The sequence below is a fragment of the Thermobia domestica genome, chromosome 12 (assembly GCF_964235325.1).
Source record: "Thermobia domestica chromosome 12, izTheDome1.hap1.1, whole genome shotgun sequence".
NCBI lineage: Eukaryota > Metazoa > Arthropoda > Insecta > Zygentoma > Lepismatidae > Thermobia > Thermobia domestica.
In genome coordinates, this window is record NC_137465.1 from 227,638,915 (window position 1) to 227,662,484 (window position 23,570).

Genomic DNA, 23,570 nt, shown 5'->3' on the forward strand with positions numbered 1-23,570 from the left:
GTACATTTTAATCTAGTAGCACCTCATTCTGCATTAAAAAACGAAATACGCTGTAAAGTTTCTAACAATCGTAGAACACATATCTTTAAAAATAGGTGGTCATTTCTACCCCCGCTGTTCTGGCTTCGGGCCCAGCCCAGCCCAGCCCAGGTAATGGACTAGAACAGTATTTCTCAAACTTTTTGAAGTCGGAACCAGTTATTATATGAACCAACCTACACTTCTCCCCTTCGAAAGCAAATTTATCATTTTTCGTTGTTGTTGTTGTTTTGTTTTTAGCATATAGAAGTATGCTTATATTATTACAATAGTATTCTTTTAAAATACATTGATTTTTATATTAGTATTAATAGAAGATCACATTTTTATGTAAAGGGTAATAAATTCTGGTAAGGACACTAAAGAGGGTTGAGAGTTACACAAAAAGCTACATAAATTTTATCATAGGCAACCAACAATACTTAGCTACTGTACAGGGTGCATACAAGCTGGGGAATTCGTTGATTTTAAGCGATACAATACATCCAAGTCGCTGTTATCCGTGAAGTTGCTAACGGATTCACTCCATTAATAAATTCAGCCAAGATAATCATTCTGGCTCTCTCTTGCAAAACAACAGAATTCAAAAGATTCGCTTTCGTTCAAGAGGTATCGCATGGGCTAACGGGCGGATGTACAGTCAGCGACAAAAGTTTGATAAAATTTATTTTGAGAATAACGGCTGAAATGTAAAAAAAAAAAAAAAAAAATCATCTTAATTTACTGAAAACTGTACTCAAATTGTCCCTCCATTTTGAAGTTATTTACGAAACTAAGTTCATAAAACGGAAAGAACATTTGTCGCTGACTGTACAAACAGCACAACCTTGCAAGTCCCACTGCGTGATTCTAATAATACATCCAGATAATCTATTAAAAATGCATGTAATGTTTACCTTATTAAATTGCATAATCTATTGTCTGGCATTTGTACAATGTATACCTATTCAAGATTTTCAACTATAGTGTGATATACAATTCGCTTGCATTTTATTTCTTCTCTCTTTTTCCGACTAATAATGTTTAATCTTTTTTTTAAAAAAAAAACATATTTTGAGGAATACTTATGGTTGGCGGACCACAGTTTGAGAAACGATGCAATAGAACACGACTTAGAGAAGAATAAGCAGATAAAGACAGTTTCGTTGGGGCTTGGAAACATATCCAACAACTCTCACCTCTTACGAGAAGATCCCAAGTTCGATCCCGTTCTGTGAGTTTGTGGAGTCTAATGTTTATTCCATCCGTTCCTGTTACCTCCCACTTCATTCAACTAGTCGTCATCTTTAAGAAGTTTAGTTTACCAAAAATTCCTTTTACATATCTAGTGTCTGTCTCACACACATAATCCCCAGAGTTATTATTTGATGCATCAGCATCAATTTTCTATGTATGTATTCCTATGGAAGCAATTATGGATATCCTTGCTTGGTAGATTATCCGCAGTACTGTTGAGATTAGCTGGTTAACATAAGGTTCAGGATATAGAGTACTAATTATGCGTTGAATACAACGGTAAAATTAAACTAAAGACAAATATTTTGCTATTTTCAAACATTCATTCATCTTAAATATGCTTCAATTAATTTGAGATATACTACTATATTTAAGCCGAGGCTTGATAAAATTTAGCTTGTTAAGGAATTCGATTTACTAAAAAAACCAAACCAAACTCCTTTACGTGGTGTATCTTGTGACCCTGATACCTGTTTCATAAACATTCATTTGCCATTAACCTCCAATAGCCAATGGGGAAAAACATGAAAAACGATTTTGTTTTCTATTTTTCCTTTCGTTTTTTAAATATATATATATATTCTGTACGCCATTCTAGAAAAAAAAAATGCTTTCTTCTGTGCTTCAAACTGGCTAAACATACTTAGTGATGCACTTGCACACTAGACAAGACACAATTTTCGTAACGAGATTCGAGACGACACATGACTCTTTCAGTAGAAACAGACAGTTTTTTGACTCGAGACAGCATAGGCTCTTACCGCGCGCATCCCTAATACTTCTTACAACATGAAATGTTGGTAGTTTTAAGAGACAGTGTTTTTTTTTTTTTTTTTCTGAAGGCACGACTATGGTGTTTATCTGGTGCCTTCTAGAGAAGAAAATACCACATTGACATAATTATGGAGAGAGAGAGTTCCTGGAACGCAGGTTTGCATGTTCGAATCCTACTCGCACCAAATGAATTTCGTGCCAAAGGATATTCATTATACATGTAAATGCCTTTTCATTTCTGGGGTTCTTTTAGTTCCTTCTAGTTCCCCAATTCAATGCTTAATCCCTTATCATTCAGTTATAAATTGTATAGTTGACAGCGCTATCTCTATTTTAAAAGACACAATTACGGAATATTAAACTACTGTTTTATTTAAACAGCTCTCGCGGTAACGAATTTGAATAGTACCTGAACGCACTGTCGGACACAGATATGTTGCCAATCAGATTGTACAAACAAGGTCTATCTTAGGGAGATCCGGGTTCAATTCCCAGTAAGAGCTCATTGAACTCTACGCTAAATTTAACTCCAACTAAAAAAGATCTGTCTGAGCTTTGCGTCTGTTGTGCATGAAGGAATATGAAATCAAAAGTAACTGTACGTGCGACAATAGACTCGAAATAAATCTTAAGTGACATTTGTATTTAATGTCGATTTTTTTTTTTTTTTTAGTTTAATGTAACTATATGAGACGAAACTTAAAATTCTTTTAACTCACATCATGTGAATAAAATAAGTATCATATTCTACAGGGGACAAAACACAGGTCCACTGCGTACAGAAAACGTATATACCGGTACTAACTTTTGAGTACTATGAACTATTGGTAACATCAAACCTCTAACTTCTTGACAGTATAACCATTAATATAGGTATTTTCATTTGCTTTATTTACCATAACAAGTAATTACTTCGATACCCACTGAAACTTAATTGAATCTCCAACTCGAAACTATCAATACATATTAATTTTGTGGCTTCAAAATCAATCTGCAAGCAACAATTAAAAACAAATAGATTGGCGTTTCCAGTTCATGAACCACTAACGTTCTACCTGGCTATATAGCAAACATTCAACCGGTTAATGCAAGATAAGCAATTGCTTTCCAAGTCCATCATTTCTGCCTTTCCAGGTCTCAGTCCAATATCTTTATATATATCCCCACCAAGTACTGATTCTGGCAATGCACCAAATTTGCTTACACGAGATCCCAAAATTAAAACCAGCACCTTATTTATAAAATTAAATTTTAACTTTTTGGTAATTCAACTTTAGGAAATTTGCTAAAGATAACAATCTACAAAGTAGGAGATAAATATATTATATAGTAATAATTTCTAATTTATGTTTTATTTATCGTAATCATAAGAGAAAAAATAGGAATTGATCTTACTTCTGGATAGAATTCGTGCGAGGATCTCCCATTCTAGCGACTCTATTTCTCCACTAAATTACAATTTGTATTGTTCGGAGATATTGGTAGTCTGTGACGAAAATATTAAAATTTGTATTTCCGCATGGAGCACTTTCACTACTAGCTTCCAAAGCACACGCCTTCTAAATTTACAATCAGCACTAGAGAAAACAAATAAACACCACACGCACTCAATAATCCAGAGTTTCTTTTAAAAACAGCCTTCTGTGTTTCAATAGGAACTGACACTTTCAGAAATGTAATACACGTGTTTTTTTAATTAAATGTTTACAAACACTTATGTACAAAAGTTTTCGTCGAATAAATAGGTTACTTTTACGACCTAGCGTTGTAGTCTCTGTATAAATGACTAACTAGCGAATAATACTGATCCAAGACACTGAACCGTCGTCATAACGTCTTTGGTTGTTCATGCGTACTGTACAACACACAAGCACACACTGATTGCTTCTTCTTAATGGACCGCCATACAATCACCGCAACCTCCCTTCCGTTCCCCTCCCGTTGTTGCTTTCTTCTATCTCTTGGCTATTTCTCGTTTCCCTTCTTCTCCGCCCGACAGACAAAACATCTTGGAGTCGCTCCTTCCACTCTCAGCTGTATTATTGTTACATTCTTCCAGCCGATTCATTGACAAGGTTGCCAGTAGGCATAAAATTATCAGTCATCTTTACGAAAATCTGTCGGCGAATCACGATTTGCTCCAAGCGCTTATTGTCAGATTTCTATTACAGAGCCGCGGTGGCTCAATGGTAGAGCGTTCACTTCTGGTGCGCGGGGTCCCTGGTTCGATTCCAGCTCGCGCCAAGTAAACTTTGTGGTGGACAAACACCGTCTGCACCGTGGTGGACAAACACCGTGGGTTTTCTCGGGGTTCACCCGTCTCCTCCCACTTTCTTCATGACACCATTTCATTCATTTCTCATCATCATCGTCTCCTTAAGAATAGCCGGCATAACTGTGGGACGTAAAATTCAAAGATTTCATTTGATTCAAAGGGGCCACGGTGGCTCAGTGGCAGAGCGTTCACCTCTGGTGCTTGGGATCCCTGGTTCGATCCCAGCCTCCGCCAAGTGAACTTTATGGTGGACAAACACCGTGTGCGTGGGTTTCCTCGGGGTTCTACCGTTTCCTCCCACTTTCTTCATTCCACCACTTCATTCATTACTCATCATCACCGTCTCCTTTAGCCTAACCGGCATAACCGTGGGACGTAAAACTCAAAGATTTTATTTTATTTCATTTCATTTTCATTTGATTCAAAGATTTGTGTTACACTTGCCTTAATGGATCACTTTTGATGCATTGGATTCAAGAGCCGGCAAAATGAATCTCGTTTATTCGCCTATGAAATTTCAATTCAATGTACCTTGTATAGGTCCTACTAGTTATGGTTGTATCTAGGTTCGGCCAATATATTCCATATGTTATTTTAATGGCGTAAATAGAAGTTCATGAAGAGGAGGATTGAAGCAATCAATTTCATATTATTCCAGGACACGTGTGATTTTTGTATATGTATCTTAACATGGCAAATGTTTATTTTTCTATGATATCTTGCTCAAGGGTGGGTAAATCACCGAACTCCCTTGCGTACGCCACTGCAATGATCGTTCGTCTGTTCATTGAAGTTAAGTCTCTCTTTTCAGCACCGAGGCAATATGAGACAAGTACTTTGAGTTTAAGGTGGAATCCGAATGAAATGTGTTCAAATTTGAATGCTCTCTCAGCGGGAATCGAATTTGGAATCACGTTCAGAAAAGGCACGAGTGCTAACTAAGTACTAGACCTGCTGGGAGAGCCCTGTGGACTCAGGTTTAATTCCCGGTGAAGTTTAGAATTTTATCTGTAAACATGGCACAATCAGGTGATTAGAGGAGCTAATTCGATTGATCAAGGAGATTAAAATCATTGTCTACAGTATGTGTTCCAACTAATTAACTTGTCAACTAGAAAAATGAAATGTAAAATGAAATCTTTGAATTTTACGTCCCACGGTTATGCCGGTTAGACTAAAGGAGACGGTGATTATGAGAAACGAATGAAATGGTGGAATGAAGAAAGTGGGAGGAAATGGAAGAACCTCGAGGAAACCCACGCACACGGCGTTTGTCCACCAGAAAGTTTATTTGGCGCGAATTTGGATCGAGCCAGGGATGCCATGCACCAGAGGTGAACACTCTACCACTGAGCTACCGCGGCCCCACTTGTCAACTAGAGTTCTTCATAAACAGATTTTTTTAAAATCGAGTTAATAATTATACTGCGTTAGACTTGTATACAATTTATATGAAAATATCGGGGCCATGGTGGCTCAGTGATAGAGCATTCACCTCTGGTTGGTTGGTTTCCCTGGTTTGATCCCAGCTCTCGTCAAGTGAACTTTGTGGTGGGCAAACACCGTGTGTTTGAGTTCTCTCGGGGTTCTGCCGTTTCTTCCCACTTTCTTCATTCCACCATTCCATCAACTTCTCATCATCACCGTCTCCTTTCGCCTAGCCGTCATAGCCGTGGGACATAAAACAAAGATTCCATTTCCTTTAATTTATATGAAAATATCATTGGGACCCTTGATCAAACTTTCCACAAATTATTCACACCGACTCATCGTATGTTTTTCTTTCTCTTTTTAAGTTTAACAATTTGTACAGTCACAAGCAAAAATAGGTAAACATATTCTATATTTGTAAGTGACGTCTAAATGAACTGACTAATTAGAAAACATTTTAAAATACCATTACCTTTTTCCTACGTGAAGGAAAGCTGAATTAAATTGGGAATTTCATACTGAAGTAATTAATAAAAGTAATATGTAAATATGTGCATCCATTTTTGTTGGTATCTGTACGAGATATCACCTCTCTATTAGACCCGGCGTATTTTGACCAGAGAACAAGCTAGTACAGTGTTGTGAGAAATGCAACAAAGTCTCGTGCCCGCATATTAACTCGAGCATGTGCTAGATAACACTGAGATATCTCTGCATCCTCTCCTGCCGTTTTTCTTCTGCCTCAACTTGGCTGCCTTGCATCTGCTGAATGTGAAGTGACTTTCTTGTTATGTGTTGAGTTGATTTTGAGTTTAACGTTTCTTTCAGCAGCGAGGCTATATCAGACGGGACCTACTGATTAACGTGGAATCCGAATCACATGGGCTCCCGCCGGGAATCGAACCCAGGTCTCTCACGCCAAAGGCGCGTACGCTAACCGCTTAGCCACGAAGGAGCTCAACTTTCTTGTTATGACGTAAAGTTGGATAACGAATAAAAACCTGGAACATATACCTTCCAGGATAAATTAGTATATTATTATTTTTAAAAAACGTTCGTAATTATTAACCATTAAATAGAAAAACAATGTATGCATAAAGTAATTAAGATAAGCAGAAGGTGTTCAAATGTAAAATCTACGCGCGTGCATACTATTGTAGTTGGGAAAATATAGGTAAACCAGGAGAGCTCAAGGTATGCCTCAGTAACCAATTCCTTACGCCCGCGAGGCAATGAAGTTTAACATTTCGGAGAATGTAAAAAATGACATGCAATTATATTGCTGCAGAATAACTCTGAGTTAATTTTAAAGTCAGTTCCACGATAAACAAAACGAGGTAGCTTTCGTTAGACTATAATGATGGCATATAAGAGACAATAAATTTTATGTGACTGTTACAGTGTCCTAAGATAGCAGAATAAGTGAATAGTTTCGGCCTAAAAAACAAAGTTTCAAAATTCTCACTTAAAGCAATAGTTTGTACATCCCTAGTGAAAGAACAACCTAAAGCACGATCTTAGCTAACGTTAGTCCTGACTAGAGTTTATAGAAGAGAAGATCCAAAAGCGATTAATAATTCTAAAGCTACAATATTCGGGATGTTTTTTTTTTTTAATTTTTTAAACAAGAGAATTTATTAAATAATTTTTGCGAGTGTCTATGACAAGGGTGAAAATATGTAAATACATTTGTGCATGTGATCCTGGGATAAATACTTCTGATTTTGTTAACTAAAGGTTATTTAATAGTTAATGTAATTGAGGGGGTGAATGCAACAGTGGTCTAACCGACATTTTTAAAAATGCAGAAAAATCAAGTTAAACTTAAACACATGTGTTTTTTTGTACAATGTATGACACATTCAACCACTTGTGCTTGCTTTTGGTATATTGTACAAAAAAACACATGTGTTTAAGTTTAACTTGATTTTTCTCCATTTTTAAAAATAGCGGTTAGACCACTGTTGCACTCACCCCCTCAATTACTGATTCTTGAATTTTAGTACTTCACGGGTGAATCCGAAAAAGAAAAGAAACAGGACGTTTCACAAGTGACAAAAAATTTAGATACAATCTTGAGCGTGCTATTAAGTTAGATTTCAGTGGTAAAGTGTTCTTTTCTTAGGTGAGAACTCTGGTTGGATCTTTGTGTAAGAGAGTTTAGAAAGAACATCTTTATGTTAACCTCATTTCCCGATATTCTTCACGCGCCTCGTTTCACCAAATCTTAAATGCATATTTACTTTAGCATCTCTTTCAGCAACGAGACTATACGAGACATGGATCAACAATTCAACGTGGGATTCGAACTACATGAGCTCACGCCGGGAATCGAACCCGGTTCTCCCATGTCAAAGACGGGTACGTTAAATGCTTAGTCACGAGGGAGCTCTTTACTGACATTTTATCATTTACAAGACATAACTTAAGGTCGTTAAGATTCAATTTCATTTTAGTTAAGTTTGTTTGTTTGTTTTGAACCCTCATACAACACCGAGGACATGAAGAACGGAACCTACTACTATTAACGTAAGCTCCGTGTATATACCATCATGCTACATGTAAATCAACAATAACAGTATAGGCCATTCCCCACCACATTCTATCATCTCCGACAGAAGCAGATTATAGACCCAGATCCTGTCTTTCAGTAATGTTTATTGTGAAGGGATCAAATCTATTTTCATACCAAATATATATTTTTTCCTCTGTGCTTGAATATATATGCGGATTCCAAAAAATAAGAAGCAAAATTTATTACCATAGTCCGAACTTACCGCATATAATACAGTGCAGATAATCACAACCTAATTTTAGTTTGCCTGCCCTGCCAACCCTGAAATCTACAATCTGTGCTGGGAAATCACACGGCTAACGTCAGCAGCCACGTGATGCTACGGCAGCAAACTGTATGTTTTTTTTCTTTTCTTTATGATTTCTTTTGTTTGTATATGTGTATGATCACATAACATTCGCGTATTCCCCCACCTACCACCGTCTCACTCATTATTCGTTCTTTTCTTTTTCCATCTGAAAAATATTCATAAAAATATTCTTTTTATATAAGAGATTTCAACAGGTGAATACGCAACATTGCCCGCGGTTCATTTCAGTTTTTTTTTTTTTTTTTTTTCATGACAGGAAATAGGACTGGTCCAACTATGACGTGTGAACACATTTGTTAAGGTTTCTTTTTTCAGTGATTTTTTTTTAAATACAATATTCACTTCTATTTTTAAATTGTTTCATTTTTAGTCACAACGCTTAAATAGCCTAGTTTTCAGCTTTATCATATGAGATCAGTGGCGGAAAATATTATCTACTCAGATCAGAGCATTAATATCACTGAAAGCTTTGAACCACTTTTCCCTTTTCGTGACTTTTAATTTGTACACCTGTGTAACATGTCAATGTGTTTAAAGCGTAAAAATGCAAATGAATGTATTCTATCTGTTTGGACACGCAGATCCAAGACGTGGACACAAATGAAATCAGAGATTCAGCATCTGCAGACTACACAACAAAGGATAAAGAGATGTATGTTAGGAATCAATCGCACTGATAGGGAAAAATTACATGGATCAGAAAGAGGACGGGAGAAAAGCTGAAAAAAGAACCTCTTGATTGAATTCTAGAAGATAAGAAAAGACCTAGGAAACGTCCTTATGTAAGGCGATGTGACGAAATCTAGAAGCTCTACAGAGTAACGTAAAAGAGAATTGTCTGAGATTGATGGCTGTGGGTAGGCTATTATGTATATATCAATTATCAATCCTTTGCTGGAAGAAAGTCTATCCAGCTTTTATCCACAACCATCAATTTTGAGCAGTTATTTTGTTTGTAGTGTTTCTTTATTTCATTGCATCACATTGTATGAGGACATTTCCTAGTTCACTCGTTATCTTTTCTTCTCAGTCAAAAGTTGTTTGTCTACCAATTTATATTTATTCTTGTATTTATTTATTTATTTATACGTATTTCTGGGCATTCCCGGCATTTATGACCTTAAGCTCGTTACGTATGAAGGTTGATGTCCCTTCCGCCCGCGAGAGGGGGAAGGAAGAAAGCGGCCTGGGATCTGTATGTGAGGTACCATCCCGGCATTTGCCTAGTGTAAATGAGAAAATCCCAGGAGAAACCTCGTTCATGGTGGCTGGCCGGAAAAGCTGTTACATCTTTTCGCGCGGCACGATGGCTCAATGGTTGAGCGCTGATCTCTAATACGTGGGGTCTTACGTTCGATCCCCGGCCAAGTTAGCTTATGGTGGACAACATTGTGTCCGTTGGTTGTCTCGGTGTCCTCCCACATTATCATTCCACCAATTATCCCATCATCATTCTCTTGCCTTAATCGTCCGTCTTCCTTTGCTTTACAGCCATAATCGTGGATGTTAAACTAAAAATTGCATTTCATTTTCAACTGAAAGTCCCCTCGGGAATCGATTGCAGAACCAGAAAAATTCTACAATATGATGAGCGTTTCAACGGGACATGTACGAACCAATAGATAAAAAACAGCTGGGTAAAATGATATGCCTGAGTGTAAAACCGTACAAAAATAGAGATAATCGACTTTCTTTATAAACATAAAAATGGGCATTATACGATAAGCGTCCTATTTATTGCAGTGAAGCTTCTGCTCAAATATACTCTCATTAAGAGGCTCTATCACGGCGAAATTAAAATACCGCTAGTTTTACAGTAATTACGTGATATCTTCAAATAGATAAAAGATAATTGAAAAGTGGAACAAGACCTCTTTAGACCATGTTATTTTGCATGAGTTACCGTTATCACGAGTCACCTAGTAGCTTTCCGTTTGCAGTTATTTAGAAATGCGAAAATAAATGCCGATTTTCTAAATGGTTGGAAATCGAAAGCAGATAAGTGAGTCGTGATAACGGTATCTCACGTAAAATAATATTATCTAGAAAGGTCTTGTTCCACTTTTCGATTATCTTTAATCTATTGGAAGATACCACACAATTACTGTAAAATTAGCGGAATTTTAATTTCGCAGTGATAGGGCCTCTTAAGCCCTACATTATGATATTAGCAAGATATGGTTAATGAGATAAAGAGTACCTCAAAATTATCATTAACTCTTCAAATTTAATTTGTGTTTAATTAAAATAATCTCCAAAGATAAGACATGTATCAGTTGATAAGATTCCATCGAAGTGCTCAAAATAATATGATTTAAGCAGTGGTGGATTCAGCCGGGGGGTCAGGGGGCCTAACCGCCTTCAGTTTTTTGAATGACAAAAATAATTGAAGTATTGTTTATATGTTTTTTAAAAATTTATAAGCGTTGAGGTTATTTTCTGTACTAGCGTTAATTACCCGTTTCGCTGGGTTAAAATATTTTAAAAAAAAAAAATAGTAATATGTTCCGTTAGTAACTTTTACTGAAGTGCTCTCAAATCGATAGAATCAAAGAAAAATATAATGAAAAATCATCAAATAATAAGTAATCTATATAAATAAAACATTAAATATAACAATTGTGGGCTGAATTTGGAATTAGACGGTAATCGGAAGTGTCACTGTTCATCTCAATGACCCACAAAACTATGGATTCGGCACTAATTATGGTCAGTTTTGATCATTATATATTTAGACTCAAAGTATTTGAGAACAAGATCCTGAGCTGAGACGAATATTCGGACCCAAGAGGAACGGGAATGGAGAATGGCGGAAACTTCATAACGAGGAAATACATAATTTATACCATTCACCAAACATTGTTAGAGTCGTCAAGTCTAGGAGGCTTAGATGGGCAGGTCATGTAGCTAGAATGGAAGAAAGTAGAAACCCTTTCAAAGTCTTGACTGGAATACCAATCGGAAAATAACCATTAGGAAGACCTAGGCGCAGATGGGAGAACAATATTAAGATGGATCTTGCAGAGATTGGAATACAAAGTAGAAACTGGATGCAGTTAGCTAAAGATAGAGGTCAGTGGAGAGCTTTTGTGAACGCGGCATTGAACCTCCGGGTTCCATAGGCCATAGAGTTTTTTATATATATATATATATATATATATATAAATCTCCCCTACCCATCTCCTAAGTTTTACTGTCGTAGTGAAACGATAAAAAAAAATCACAGTCCCAAACCTCATCTACGTTGAAAATTTGATGGAGGTCGGTCTCGTGTTCAAGAATTATTAATTTTTATTTATTTCTCCCCTTCCCCTCCTCTATGTTCTACCGTCAAAATGAAATGATACAAACCATCCCAGGCAAGAATCTCATCTATGTTGAAAATGTGATCGAGATCGGACGGGTGGTTTAAAAGTTCTTAAGTCACATACTCACCTCCACTTACATATATTGGACAAATTTTGAAACATTAGATATTTCTAGCTCCTGTTAACGAGGTGCGTAAACAGATTTCAAATCAAAATGATTTAGGTAGACTCATGATATACCTATCATAGTCTGGGATCTGGCTGCTCGCTTAGTTTTTATCTTCTAGATCTGCCACTGGCTTTGAGGGTAAATTCACGTCAACCATTTTCAAGAAAATGGAAAAAATAAAGCTAACTTTTTTTGGCAGTATGAACTATGTTGGTCCATGTCAATATTAACTGACAGGTTTTGTTTTGCTGGCAGAAATTATTATTTATGTACAGTCATGTCCAAAATTATTGTCGCATGTCTATAAATATGTTGTTGTAGGAATATAATTTGATAACGAATTCGCGTGGCAAGTTTCATGTCAAAAGAGCAGTAAATAAGAATAATAAAACGAAAATAAAACTTTCTCGTCCATTTAGCAACATTTTATTTTACTCATTCTAATTTTCGTATTTATAATTCTTTTCCTATGAAATTTACCACAACTATCCATTTCCCGATTATACACATAGTATCGGTATTCTAAGTACCCTGCAAACTCATTATCAAATTATATTATTACAAGAAGACAGTTATAGATATGCGACAATAATTTTGGACATGAGTGTACGTATATGTTAAAAAGAATCCATTATTAACTACCAGTTTGTGCCTATTGTTGTATATCTTCTCCTGACGGTGACACACAGACATATCTTTAAGCACACATTATTTGTAATATTTCTTACAAATCAATGGGCTAATATGGCGTAAGTAAGTCAGCAGGCTTTCCTTAGTACGTGAAACATAAAGAGCATGAAACGCCCACATCATTGATTCATCCGTTTCTTTTAGAATTGAATCGTTTATTCACATGATGTGAATTACAATAGAGAAACTACATTTATTGTTTGGTGACTTAACCCCTTAGCAAGAGAAGTAAATAACCTTCAAAACGTCCACATAGCTATTATTTGTATTCTAAGAAATGTTATGGACCTTTTTTGCATACGAAGATAATTGTATGAGTAAACGGTCTCTGTCTGAGAGATGCAAACATATATAGAACTTCGCTATCTATTAGAAAGAATTAATAATATGTTTTCCTTCTAGATTTACAAACAATCATTAATACAAATATAAATATTATTTATTACAGTAGTATTTTCCCCGATTTCCCAGTAACGCTACCGTCTCTAATCGGTCGTTCATCGAATTTTCTGTTGCGATTCATTTTCCATTCAAGCAATTTTATTTGAGAATGTGACACGAAAAATGTTTCAATTGTATGCAATTGTTCATGTTTTATATTTGTTTGTAGCAGTTAAGTCATTTGCTTTAGGGCAATCCTAACGCTGGCCTTTCTCAGGTTTTGAAGAAGATTGTCAACACAAGAAGATAGATTCGAAACCAATGCCGGTAATTTCCAAAGAACAAACGCCAGCAACTGGGTGCAAAAAGGGAAAAATTAACAGTAATGTGTATTATGGAATATATATTAATCTGTCAAACAAATATCTGAATGTTCTGCTCGAAGGTAGGCTCTGGCCCACTTACCCTTATAGTAGTTAGGGCTATTCAGCTAGGGTAGTCAGTTCCTTTCTTTTTTCCTAGTATATTATAAACATGTCATTACGAGCTGAACTAGAGGAACAGATTGAGAAATAGGGTTAGTAGGGATGCGCACGAGACAAGATTTGTGGTTGTCTCGTCTCGAAAATGTGCTGTAAAAGTGATGTCTCGACTCGAAAAATGTATATTTCTCTATTGGAATTGGAAGAGCCATGTCTCGACTCAAATTTTGTCAGGAAAATCCTCTCTCGACTCGTCTTGTGCGCATCCCTAAGGATTATAGATACCATATGCCTATGGGAGGAATGTATAATTATGGATTTATTAGGCAGATAGTCGTTTAAACACGTCAACTAATATTTCCATGATATAAAGCACTGTTGCCTTCCTAAAGTGTCAAAGAGGAGACATGCAATTACCCTAGATCAAAACCGTTATTTCTTCTCATAGCCTTCTCAGTCGCCATTGTTCGAAATATCACATCTAAGGGTTCATTATTTTACGAATAACTACAGTATTCCCGATTTTGTAAAGAATCCAATCCTTCAACAAATGCAAAATTACAAATCTCGCAATTTCGATACGCACTCAAATCTAACTATATTGCAATAATATTTTCAACGAAGTGCGTTTAACTTATCCCCTCCCCCTACTATTTACCATTCTTTAGTTTGATGAAACATTTTGTCCACTGAAATAATCTTATGAACGTATTGTGCTCCCTAAAGCCCACCTATAGGCACTCCTTCAGTACTGTACGTGCAATCAGATATTAACCTATATTGTATAAACTACGGGATATTTTGTTTTCAAAATACCCTGTTTCTTGTCTTAACTGCGGATATTTCGATTTCGAGATGGTACTACAATAACTTTTGTAACACTGGCAGTTTCATGTGTCTTCGATAAATAGGAGTGAAGCAATGGACTTGTTTGTAAACCCTTACAGAGCTCCGTAGTTTAAAGGTTAAAGTACCCAATTCCAAGATGAAACAGGTTAGTGTTGGGCGTAGGAGAGCAGTTCGGATGGAATTTCAAAGAACCTATTGGATAAGGTTGAAACAATGTGGAAACGTTTTTATCAAGATTAGGTTAACTTCAACCCTTTATGCTCTATATACTCCTCATTGGTAGTCCCACAGTACTGTTAATAATTCCGTTTCCCAATATCAATATCTACTCACGAGCGCCATTAGAGGAAGAACCAATTCCACCCAAAGATTTTTGGTGTCATGTCTAAGGTGACAACCGGCCAGTATTTTATCAGTAGGTCCGGAGATATTAGTTTGACTATGGCAGGACTGGATGCCGGCAATTTCATTTCCCTATTTGTGTCTCATATCAATGTTTAATTTCTCCTATGATATTAAATATGATTTGGCTAAATTACAGTATTAAAACAACAAACAGATCTATCAGAACTTCACCACAAAAGTTGTGTGTATTAATCTGTATATTCCGATATAAACGGCGTGACAAACATCTTGGCATTTGGAGGAGACGCTCCCAGTTCCCTTTAAATGCTCCTAGCAAATGAGAAGCCTGCGGTATTGCCACATTTATTTTGCACACATCCACGTCCATCCCCTGTCACCTGATCACGCTTATTTCCTCTACTTAGTCATAGCCATACCCCTTTACCACTTGGTAACGTCGCGTCAGGCTTGTGTTTTATTCGTTTAGCTGAAATGCCAAGATGTTTGTCACAGGCTTTAGTAGCTAATTTGTTAGATTCTTGTAACGTTACTTCTTTATAATACTTGACGACAGTTTGCTATACTCATCATGATCTCTCAGATAGTGTTAACAACAAAAAAGTTGCTGCAATTTTAGTTTCCAAGAATGACAGCGGACACAATTTGGTCCTGATCACTTAGAAATGAGATTGATAATTTAGATGACTATCGTTTCTTCTTTCAGTAAACTAATTGATCCTTTTCTATCGGATGTATATTATTTTGACACGAATAACATGTTAAACTTTATGAGAGTCACGGTAGAATGCTTACACCTGTTGTATGGGGGTCCCCATGGTTCGATCTCCGACCAAATAAGTTTGTGGTGGACAACATCGTGTCCGTGGGCTTTCTCGGGGTAATCAAGTTTCCTTTCACTTTCTCATTCCACCAGGGGCAGATCCAGGACCGACTTCTGGCGGGGGGTTGTCATACTGTTACTTTTAAGGGCTCTAAACTTTGGAATGGGTATATATATATATATATATATATATATATATATATATATATATATAATATATATATATATATATATATATATATATATATATATATAAAATAAGAAAGTTTTACTCTTCTGGGGGGGAGCAATCGCCCCGATTTCCCCCCTGCATCCCTTTTATCAGCAATCTTCGTCTCCCTTAGCCTAAAAAGCATAATCGTGGGACACTAAACTGAAACATTCCATTTCATGTTAAACTTTTTTTTTTTTTTTTTTTTTAATCTTTTGATATGAAACATAAATTTGTGGAATTATTCCGGTAGATCTTGGGGATTGTACATACTTTCAGGGGTGAGCCTAGGATTTATTTCGGGGGAGGCGACGTTAAGAACATGTCGTTTTCTTAGAGTATAATTTTCACTCATATTTTAACCTAATATTTTGAATGTGTTTTTCGTATTTCGGAAAACACACACACACACACACTTCTTCCAATATTCTAAGGAAATGACACAGTGTACATAACTGTGTAGAAAAATAAGAAATACACAGAAATTTACCTAACTCTGCTATAAATTCTCACGGTTAAAATATGGGAAAACTCTTTAGGCTCTATTCACAGTGAAAATGTCCCTGTTTATTTGTAAGATTTGATCTCTATGAAGTACCTTAGTCCATATTCACAACGTAACACTGATAATATGATACTATTTCATTGCATACTTAAGTGCTTTCAACCATTGAAAAATAGAGATATTACGTGGTCATTTTTACATAATGGTGTCAGATTTACACATACTAACCGCAATATCACTTATTGAATAACTACTCTGAAAATCCATTGTATAAATTTATATTGTTCATTGTAAGCCGTTGTCAATTATACCCTTTTGTGTGCTTTCCAGTGAGAATACGTGAAATCTAAACACTATGCGAAATCTACCAGCTAAATCAGTGCAGTTTCATCATCTACATTTTTTTACGTTTAAGTCTAAATATCTGATTCATTTCTTTGTAGTAATTAGGTGTTACGTATGACCATTACGTAGATGTACGTAATACTAAGGTCAAAAAGATACCTTTTCTCTGAGAAAATTTCTCAAAGATGGGAACACACAGCAATTAAGATTTCATCGCAAAGCGCCCACTTGTTGCCACATAATACTTCCAAGATATTCATTACAATTATTGAATAATAACTGATGTAAGGAGAAGTCCCATAACTTCCATCTAGAACGGAAAAGTTCGTGAGTTCGAAACCAGCTCGCACCGGTTGTGGAGCTGTGAAATGAGCAAATTTAATTATGCATGCGTTCATTCTTAATGCATTATTGTGGTTCTGCTTTCAACATTTTCCTCTGGTAGTACGTGAAACCATCTGAATTGCGAATTAAATTGTTGGACTATGATATAAGAAGCAGACATTAGAGATTTACCAAACTCTAAGTTTTCGATGTGGTGCATGTAATATTCCTTACGCTATCTTGTACCTGTACTACCCCACTTATTTAGAATTGGATAATTGTAAGGTCATACCATCAATTTCGTTATTGAATAACGTTTACAAAAAATCCTGTAGCAGAGACATAGGCGTAGAACTTTTGATATAGGTGTGGACAAGCGTAATTAAAGCAGAGCTTTTCATATGAATGTGCAAGTTAATTAAAATCTGCTCTCCGTCTGACTATAACTTCTGTCATGTCCTCATATTATTTAGTTCTTTTGAGTGTATTAAAATAAGATAAAAACATTTTTTAAATAAACTTAATAATTACATACAGGTGCGCCCCGAAATTTTTGTTGGGAGTTGTCCAAGCTTTAAGCAGGGTCCAACACTACAAGCCATTGTCTATATAGTATTGAACGGGTATTATTCTGCACCGGAAAAGAAGATAAGTAATTGTAAAATACTTCCACCTATGTTTCCAGAAAAAAAAAGATGATAGAACTAGATTGTTTTTATAAGAGAAAAAGTATAGACGAAGTGTAATATCAAATTTCCTTGGGGGAACGGTGGCTCAGTGGTAGAGCGTTCACTTCCGGTGATTGGGGTCCCTGGTTCGATCCCAGCTCGCGCCGTGTGGACTTTGTGGTGGACAAACACCGTGCTCGTGGGTTTTCTCGGGGTTCTCCCGTTTCCTCCCACTTTCTTCATTTCAGCATTTCACTCATCTCTCATTATCACCGCCTCCTTTAGCCTAACCGGCATAACGTGGGACGTTCAACTTAAAGATTTCATTTCTTTTTTTCTTTTTCTTTTTTTTTCAAATTTCCTTGTTAAACAAGCATAGTTTTATTGAGAAAGTATACAAATGAATGTTTCATTATTGGACACTCCAGTATTATTGACACTTCTAGTCTTAACCGTACAAAGTATCGTCATCGTGCTAGTGTTCCACTGAAGAGCTTAATGAAAAGCTATTCCAGCATCAGTTTCACATCACAAAGTAGCATGGTTTTCGTACGGTATCAATTTTTAGGTTTACAAATGCTTTCTTTTCTCCGTTTCCTCGAAAACTACTCGTGAGCATTTTATTCAAGTCAATAATTTCCATTGATTGGAATATGTCTCACCTTTGGGCATTTTCCCCCCGTTAAACGTTTATATTTTGTAGAATTCTTCCAACTAACAGCAGTGGTGGCTTTAGCGGGTAGGCCGTAGGCACAGGCCTACCCAAAAATTTTGAAAAACATATAAACGCTAAAAGATACAATAAAGAGCAAACATATATTTTCCATTATTTATATTAATGGTAAACAGGGCCCGATTAAGGGAGAGGCTTAGGGGGGCTAGAGCTCCGGGTATCCAGGTGGATAGGGGCCTCCACTGTGATCAAAATCTCAACTGGCTATCTAAAAAGAATCATGGAGATACAATCATCATCATAAAATAAAATATGATCAAAAATATGAAACATATTCCCTTAACTTCCCTACTGTACTTTCACAGAAATGTATTAGGTGGTCAGCAGGGGCCACATATTTATTTATACCCCGGGCCTTCAGATGGGTTAATTCAGCTCTGATGGTAGATAATTATTTAACAAATAGCATCAACCACTACTACAAAAGTAATTTCCTACTGTCATTAATTAATCAAATGTGTATATATATATCCATAAACGAGGGAGCGTTCCTACCCAAAATTAAAATTCTAAAGCCGCCCCGATTGACAGTATTGATTAATTACAGCAGTTTGAACTGAGTGTCCAGTAGGAAGTTTTTTTTTGGGGGGGGGGTCAGGTCCAGGTGCACCCCTTTGTGGGTGTGGCCCTGATTACATATAACAAAATTTTAGAATGTATGACGGTTGCAAGTATTTGCACAGAACCACAGCACAGCTTCTACTTCAGAACTGCAACAACAGCAGTACTGTAAAGTAAAGAAGTAAAGTGCAAGCGTCATAACAATATGCTTCCGGAAGGATAACTTGAGTGCATCAAAATTGAAGTGGTACGTGAGGGCGCAGTGCACAACAATGCTTTCAGGAACTTCATGACGACATCTTCGCCAAAATGAAGCAATCATTTCGCGAGAAGCACTATGACAGAAAAGGACTCAGTTGTGCCATATGGCGGTTCCTGCGGGACATCGATAAAAAATGACGCGATGTTGGTGTACGACGCCTTCTACATGTATGGCAGAAAATAAGAGAGGTGGGAGGTGATTGCATTGAAGGAATGTAACAGATGCTCATTCAGTGCATAAAGTGAAGTACGAATTATTACATTATTGCTGTTACATGTAATAATTTCATGGGTTACCGCTGCTGAGTGTTACTTACTCAGTATCATCCACGTATAACATTAGGCTTATTTTGAGATAATTTTGGATGGGGGGGGCAATACTATGTTAACGTAACATAACATAACATAACATAACCCAATCTAACCCGAACCAACAAAAAATGTAGAAAATATACCAAGAAAGTAAGAAATTTTAACTTAAAGTTCTGGCTCCCAAATCCAAAAGCACACCCTTATTTTTTTAGGTCTAATAACACTTAAAACTTATTCTATATTAATAAAGGTATCAAATAAATCAATACCAATTAGCAAATACTATACGTGCACTTTAAATACAATTTTGTATTTCCACATGAACTTATATAAACTATAACGTATGTATAAAATTTAAATATCAGAAACAATACATTTTCTAACAGTGCAAAAGTACCCCCCCCCAAAAAAAACAATAGTCTATTAAATGACATTATATACCATTCTTTTTCTTCTTTTAACAACAATTTTACATTGCCATGAACTGACACTCAGGCCCACAACCAGAGGGGGCTAGAGGGGGCCACACCCTCCTAAACTTTTCGTAGCCCCTCCAGATCTCAAAATAAAATGCTATTATTAATACAAAAACCCGTTTTAGATATTTGTAAGAGAATTTTTAATGACTTGCCCTCCCCAATACATTCATGCCCCCCTCCCAAATCTTTGTGCCTGGTTTCGGGCCTGGTGACACTTATTACTGCAATATCTTCTAATAGTTGCCATCTCTTTTTATTCAGTCACTGTAGAAGAAAATAGTGTAATGCATATTTGTCGATTCTTTTCAAGTAAAGATAAATCCCAGTTATTTGGAACTCAGAAAATCAAGATCATATTGTATTTGGTGAAGATTCGGTGTCAGTTATCTATACCTGATGGAAACGGATCAAATAAAAAGGATACATTGAAGCAGTGGAAATGGCAGACAGAAATTTGACATTCTTCCCTCCCTCAAAAAAACAATGAGAACTAATGTATTTAAAAATTTGGAATTGTCAATTATTTCTTGTCTTCAAGTGCTGTTGGTGAAGTGAGAAGGTCAAGGATAACTATTCCAAAAGTTGCATAACCTGAAATGTACTTGATCGTAGCATAAATGTGTTTTATATACATATATATACGAATAAAAATTGTTAGACTTTTATAATAATTTGTTTCCATCTCGTGATAATAACACTAAGCACTATCAACAGAAGGAAATGAAAGTTACTTTCCTTATCCATGTTAATAACTGATGTATTTGTAGATACGCCTTGAAATTGAACGACAGAAAATATATCTAGGCATTTACGGTCTATAATAGTGAACGGCTTGTTAAAAAATAATAAGGAAAAATTTTGAGCAGGAAATGATTACCTGCAGATATGCAACACACATCACATGAATTTTCAAGGTTATAAAATTTGACATAATTCTCCAAATTATGGTAGACTTGTTTTTGATATAATAATTAAGGAAATATTAAACTCTTAAAGTTGTATATATTGTCCCTAAATCCAAATCTAGCAAATGTTATTTTCAAGGTTAACTATCATGTAACTGAACAAATGCTTTCGTTTTTAACTTAAGATGTAATATCGAAAGGAATTACTCAAGCAGGATTCTAGAAATAAGGACCTTTCAATTCAATTCGAAAAGTAGTTCAGTAACTATAAATATGCAAATATATTTTCTCAACATTCTGTTAGTTTTAAACTTTTTATAACTGAAAACTATATTTAAAAAAAAAAAACTCTATAAATATCAGTCGTGCTACTATGACTAAAAAAATTCAAAAACGAATACTTATTATATTGATATAATAATTTCAATAGTTGTGGTACTTGTTTAATTAATAATGCTACAGTACCTGTTTTCTTATAAAAAAAATTAAACTTTCATTTAAATTCCGTCAAAATTATCTTTTACTGTTACAACCTATTTACATGTTCCATTCACATCTGTACCATCTTCCTTGGTCCAAAGAGCACAATCGAGGGACGTTTAACTGAAGATTTAATTTAATTTCATTTCAAAGGTATCTTTAGTTCTTTTTTGTTTTGTTTTGTTTTGTTTACATAATATTAATGAGAAGTGTAGTTTGTCGGTATAATTGTGCAGAGGGGCTAAACGTTGACCTTAAGGATTAGGTTACATTGCCACAGAATTATTTTTGAAATGAAATGAAATCTTTAAGTTTTACGTCCCACGATTATGTCGGTTAGGCTAAAGGAGATGGTGATGATGAGAGATGAGTGAAATGGTGGAATGAAGAAAGAAAGTGGGAGGAAACGGGAGAACCCCAAGAAAACTCACGAGCACTGTGTTTGCCCACCACAAAGCCCACACGGCGCGAGCTGGGATCGAACCAGGGACCCCAAGCACCGGAGGTGAACGCTCTACCACTGAGCCACCGCGCCCGCGCCACCGTGCTTCTTGAGTCCATGTATTTCTTCAAGTTATCTCCACTTCAGTGTTAAAGAATGAAGACAAAAAACTTCTGCTGAGTGACGACACACTTAATATTAGGCAATACTGGTTACCTCGACTTTACTATTCTAAAACCACAACTAATCCGAAAATCCTTTTGGAAATAACAATGCATGAGACAGTAATTCTTCAGAAATCCTTTCGAAACAAGAAATGTATGCAGCATCTATCATTTGATATCGGAAATACCGATTCAGTAGGAGAAGATGTGAAGCCAATAATCAGGCCGCCTCCATGCAAATGGAAAGATACAGTATTCGTTGCTTGGGGAAACCCACATGTAATTGTAGCCGCGAGTAGCAGTTTTTCTCGCACAAGCACATAAATTCAACAAGGCCAACATCGTGACCTGTTAGTCATTGAATTGAAGTAGTTCTCTGCCCTCTATTGTCACTTTTGTGACAGGCATATGCTTAATTAGGGGGAAAAAAGAATTACTTTCGGTTGATATACTGTATTTCTAAAGAAAAAGAAAAACAACATGCATCATAGTAATATACATGCAACATTTAATATTAAGTACTTATCAGTCTTTTAACATTCCTAGCAAATTTTTAGTACACGTATGATACAAAATGAAATGTCTTTTGAACAGGTGAAGTTAATCCTTGCCAATATCATCATCATTAGAAGTATTCTGCCATTATTGGCAGGTCATTTGCCGCAACTGAAAAGTTACGGTGTTCCACGGTCTTCCGTTAATCTCTTCATCTTCACGTATGATTTTTCTGTTTTGATATCGTCCATTAATTGCAGTCTCCTTCACCCTCTCCCTCTCTTTCCTGCCATCATACCCTCTAGAGCGTCTCTCATGATACAGTATCTTCTTAGCCAATGTTTCAGCCAGTTTCTCTTCCTCTTCTTAACAATATCTAAAATTGTTCTTTTCTCTCTCTCACCATTTCTAACACCCTCTCATTCGTTTTCCGCTCGAGGACTGCGGTGGCTGAGTGGTAGAACGTTCACCTTTGGTGCATGGGGTCCCTGGTTCGATCCCAGCTCGCGCCAAGTGAGCTTTGTGGTGGACAAACAGCTTCTTCCCACTTTCTTCATTCCACCATTTCATTCATTTCTCATCATCACCGTCTTCTTTAGCCTAGCCGGCATAACTGTTAGGCGTAAAACTTAAAGATTTCATTTCATTTTGTTTTCCGCTCTAGGGATGCGCACGAGACAGGATTTGTGGCTGTCTCGTCTCGAAAATATGCTGTAAAAATGATGTCTCGACTCGAAAAATGTATATTTCTCTATTGGAAGAGCCGTGTCTCGACTCGAATTTTGTCAGGAAAATTCTGTCTCGACTCGTCTCGTACTCATCCCTATTCCGCTCGAACCATCTAATTCTCTGCATTCTTCTTCATACCCACATTTCGAAAGCTTCAAGTCGTTTTTCACCATTAGCCTACTCCGCACAAAGCATCTTATGTCTTTGTCTCGACTCTTTATTCTGGGTCCCACAAAATGGTATTTTCTTCC

General features: G+C 36.3%; 1 protein-coding gene across 2 annotated transcripts in view; it reads right to left on the reverse strand.

Annotated features, from left to right (window-relative positions):
* The window catches only part of snu (ABC-type transporter snustorr), a 370,795-nt gene that overhangs the window by 137,998 nt on the left and 209,227 nt on the right, over window positions 1-23,570 (reverse strand). Inside the window, exon 1 of one of the 2 annotated variants that reach the window (XM_081734792.1) lies at window positions 3,445-3,958. The exons of the other annotated variant lie outside the window; for it this stretch is intronic. Within the exon in view, the coding sequence (XP_081590918.1) occupies window positions 3,445-3,476 (32 nt within the window). The 5' untranslated portion in view covers window positions 3,477-3,958. Of the gene's footprint in view, window positions 1-3,444; window positions 3,959-23,570 lie in introns of those variants that run through there. 2 annotated transcript variants of the gene reach the window in all.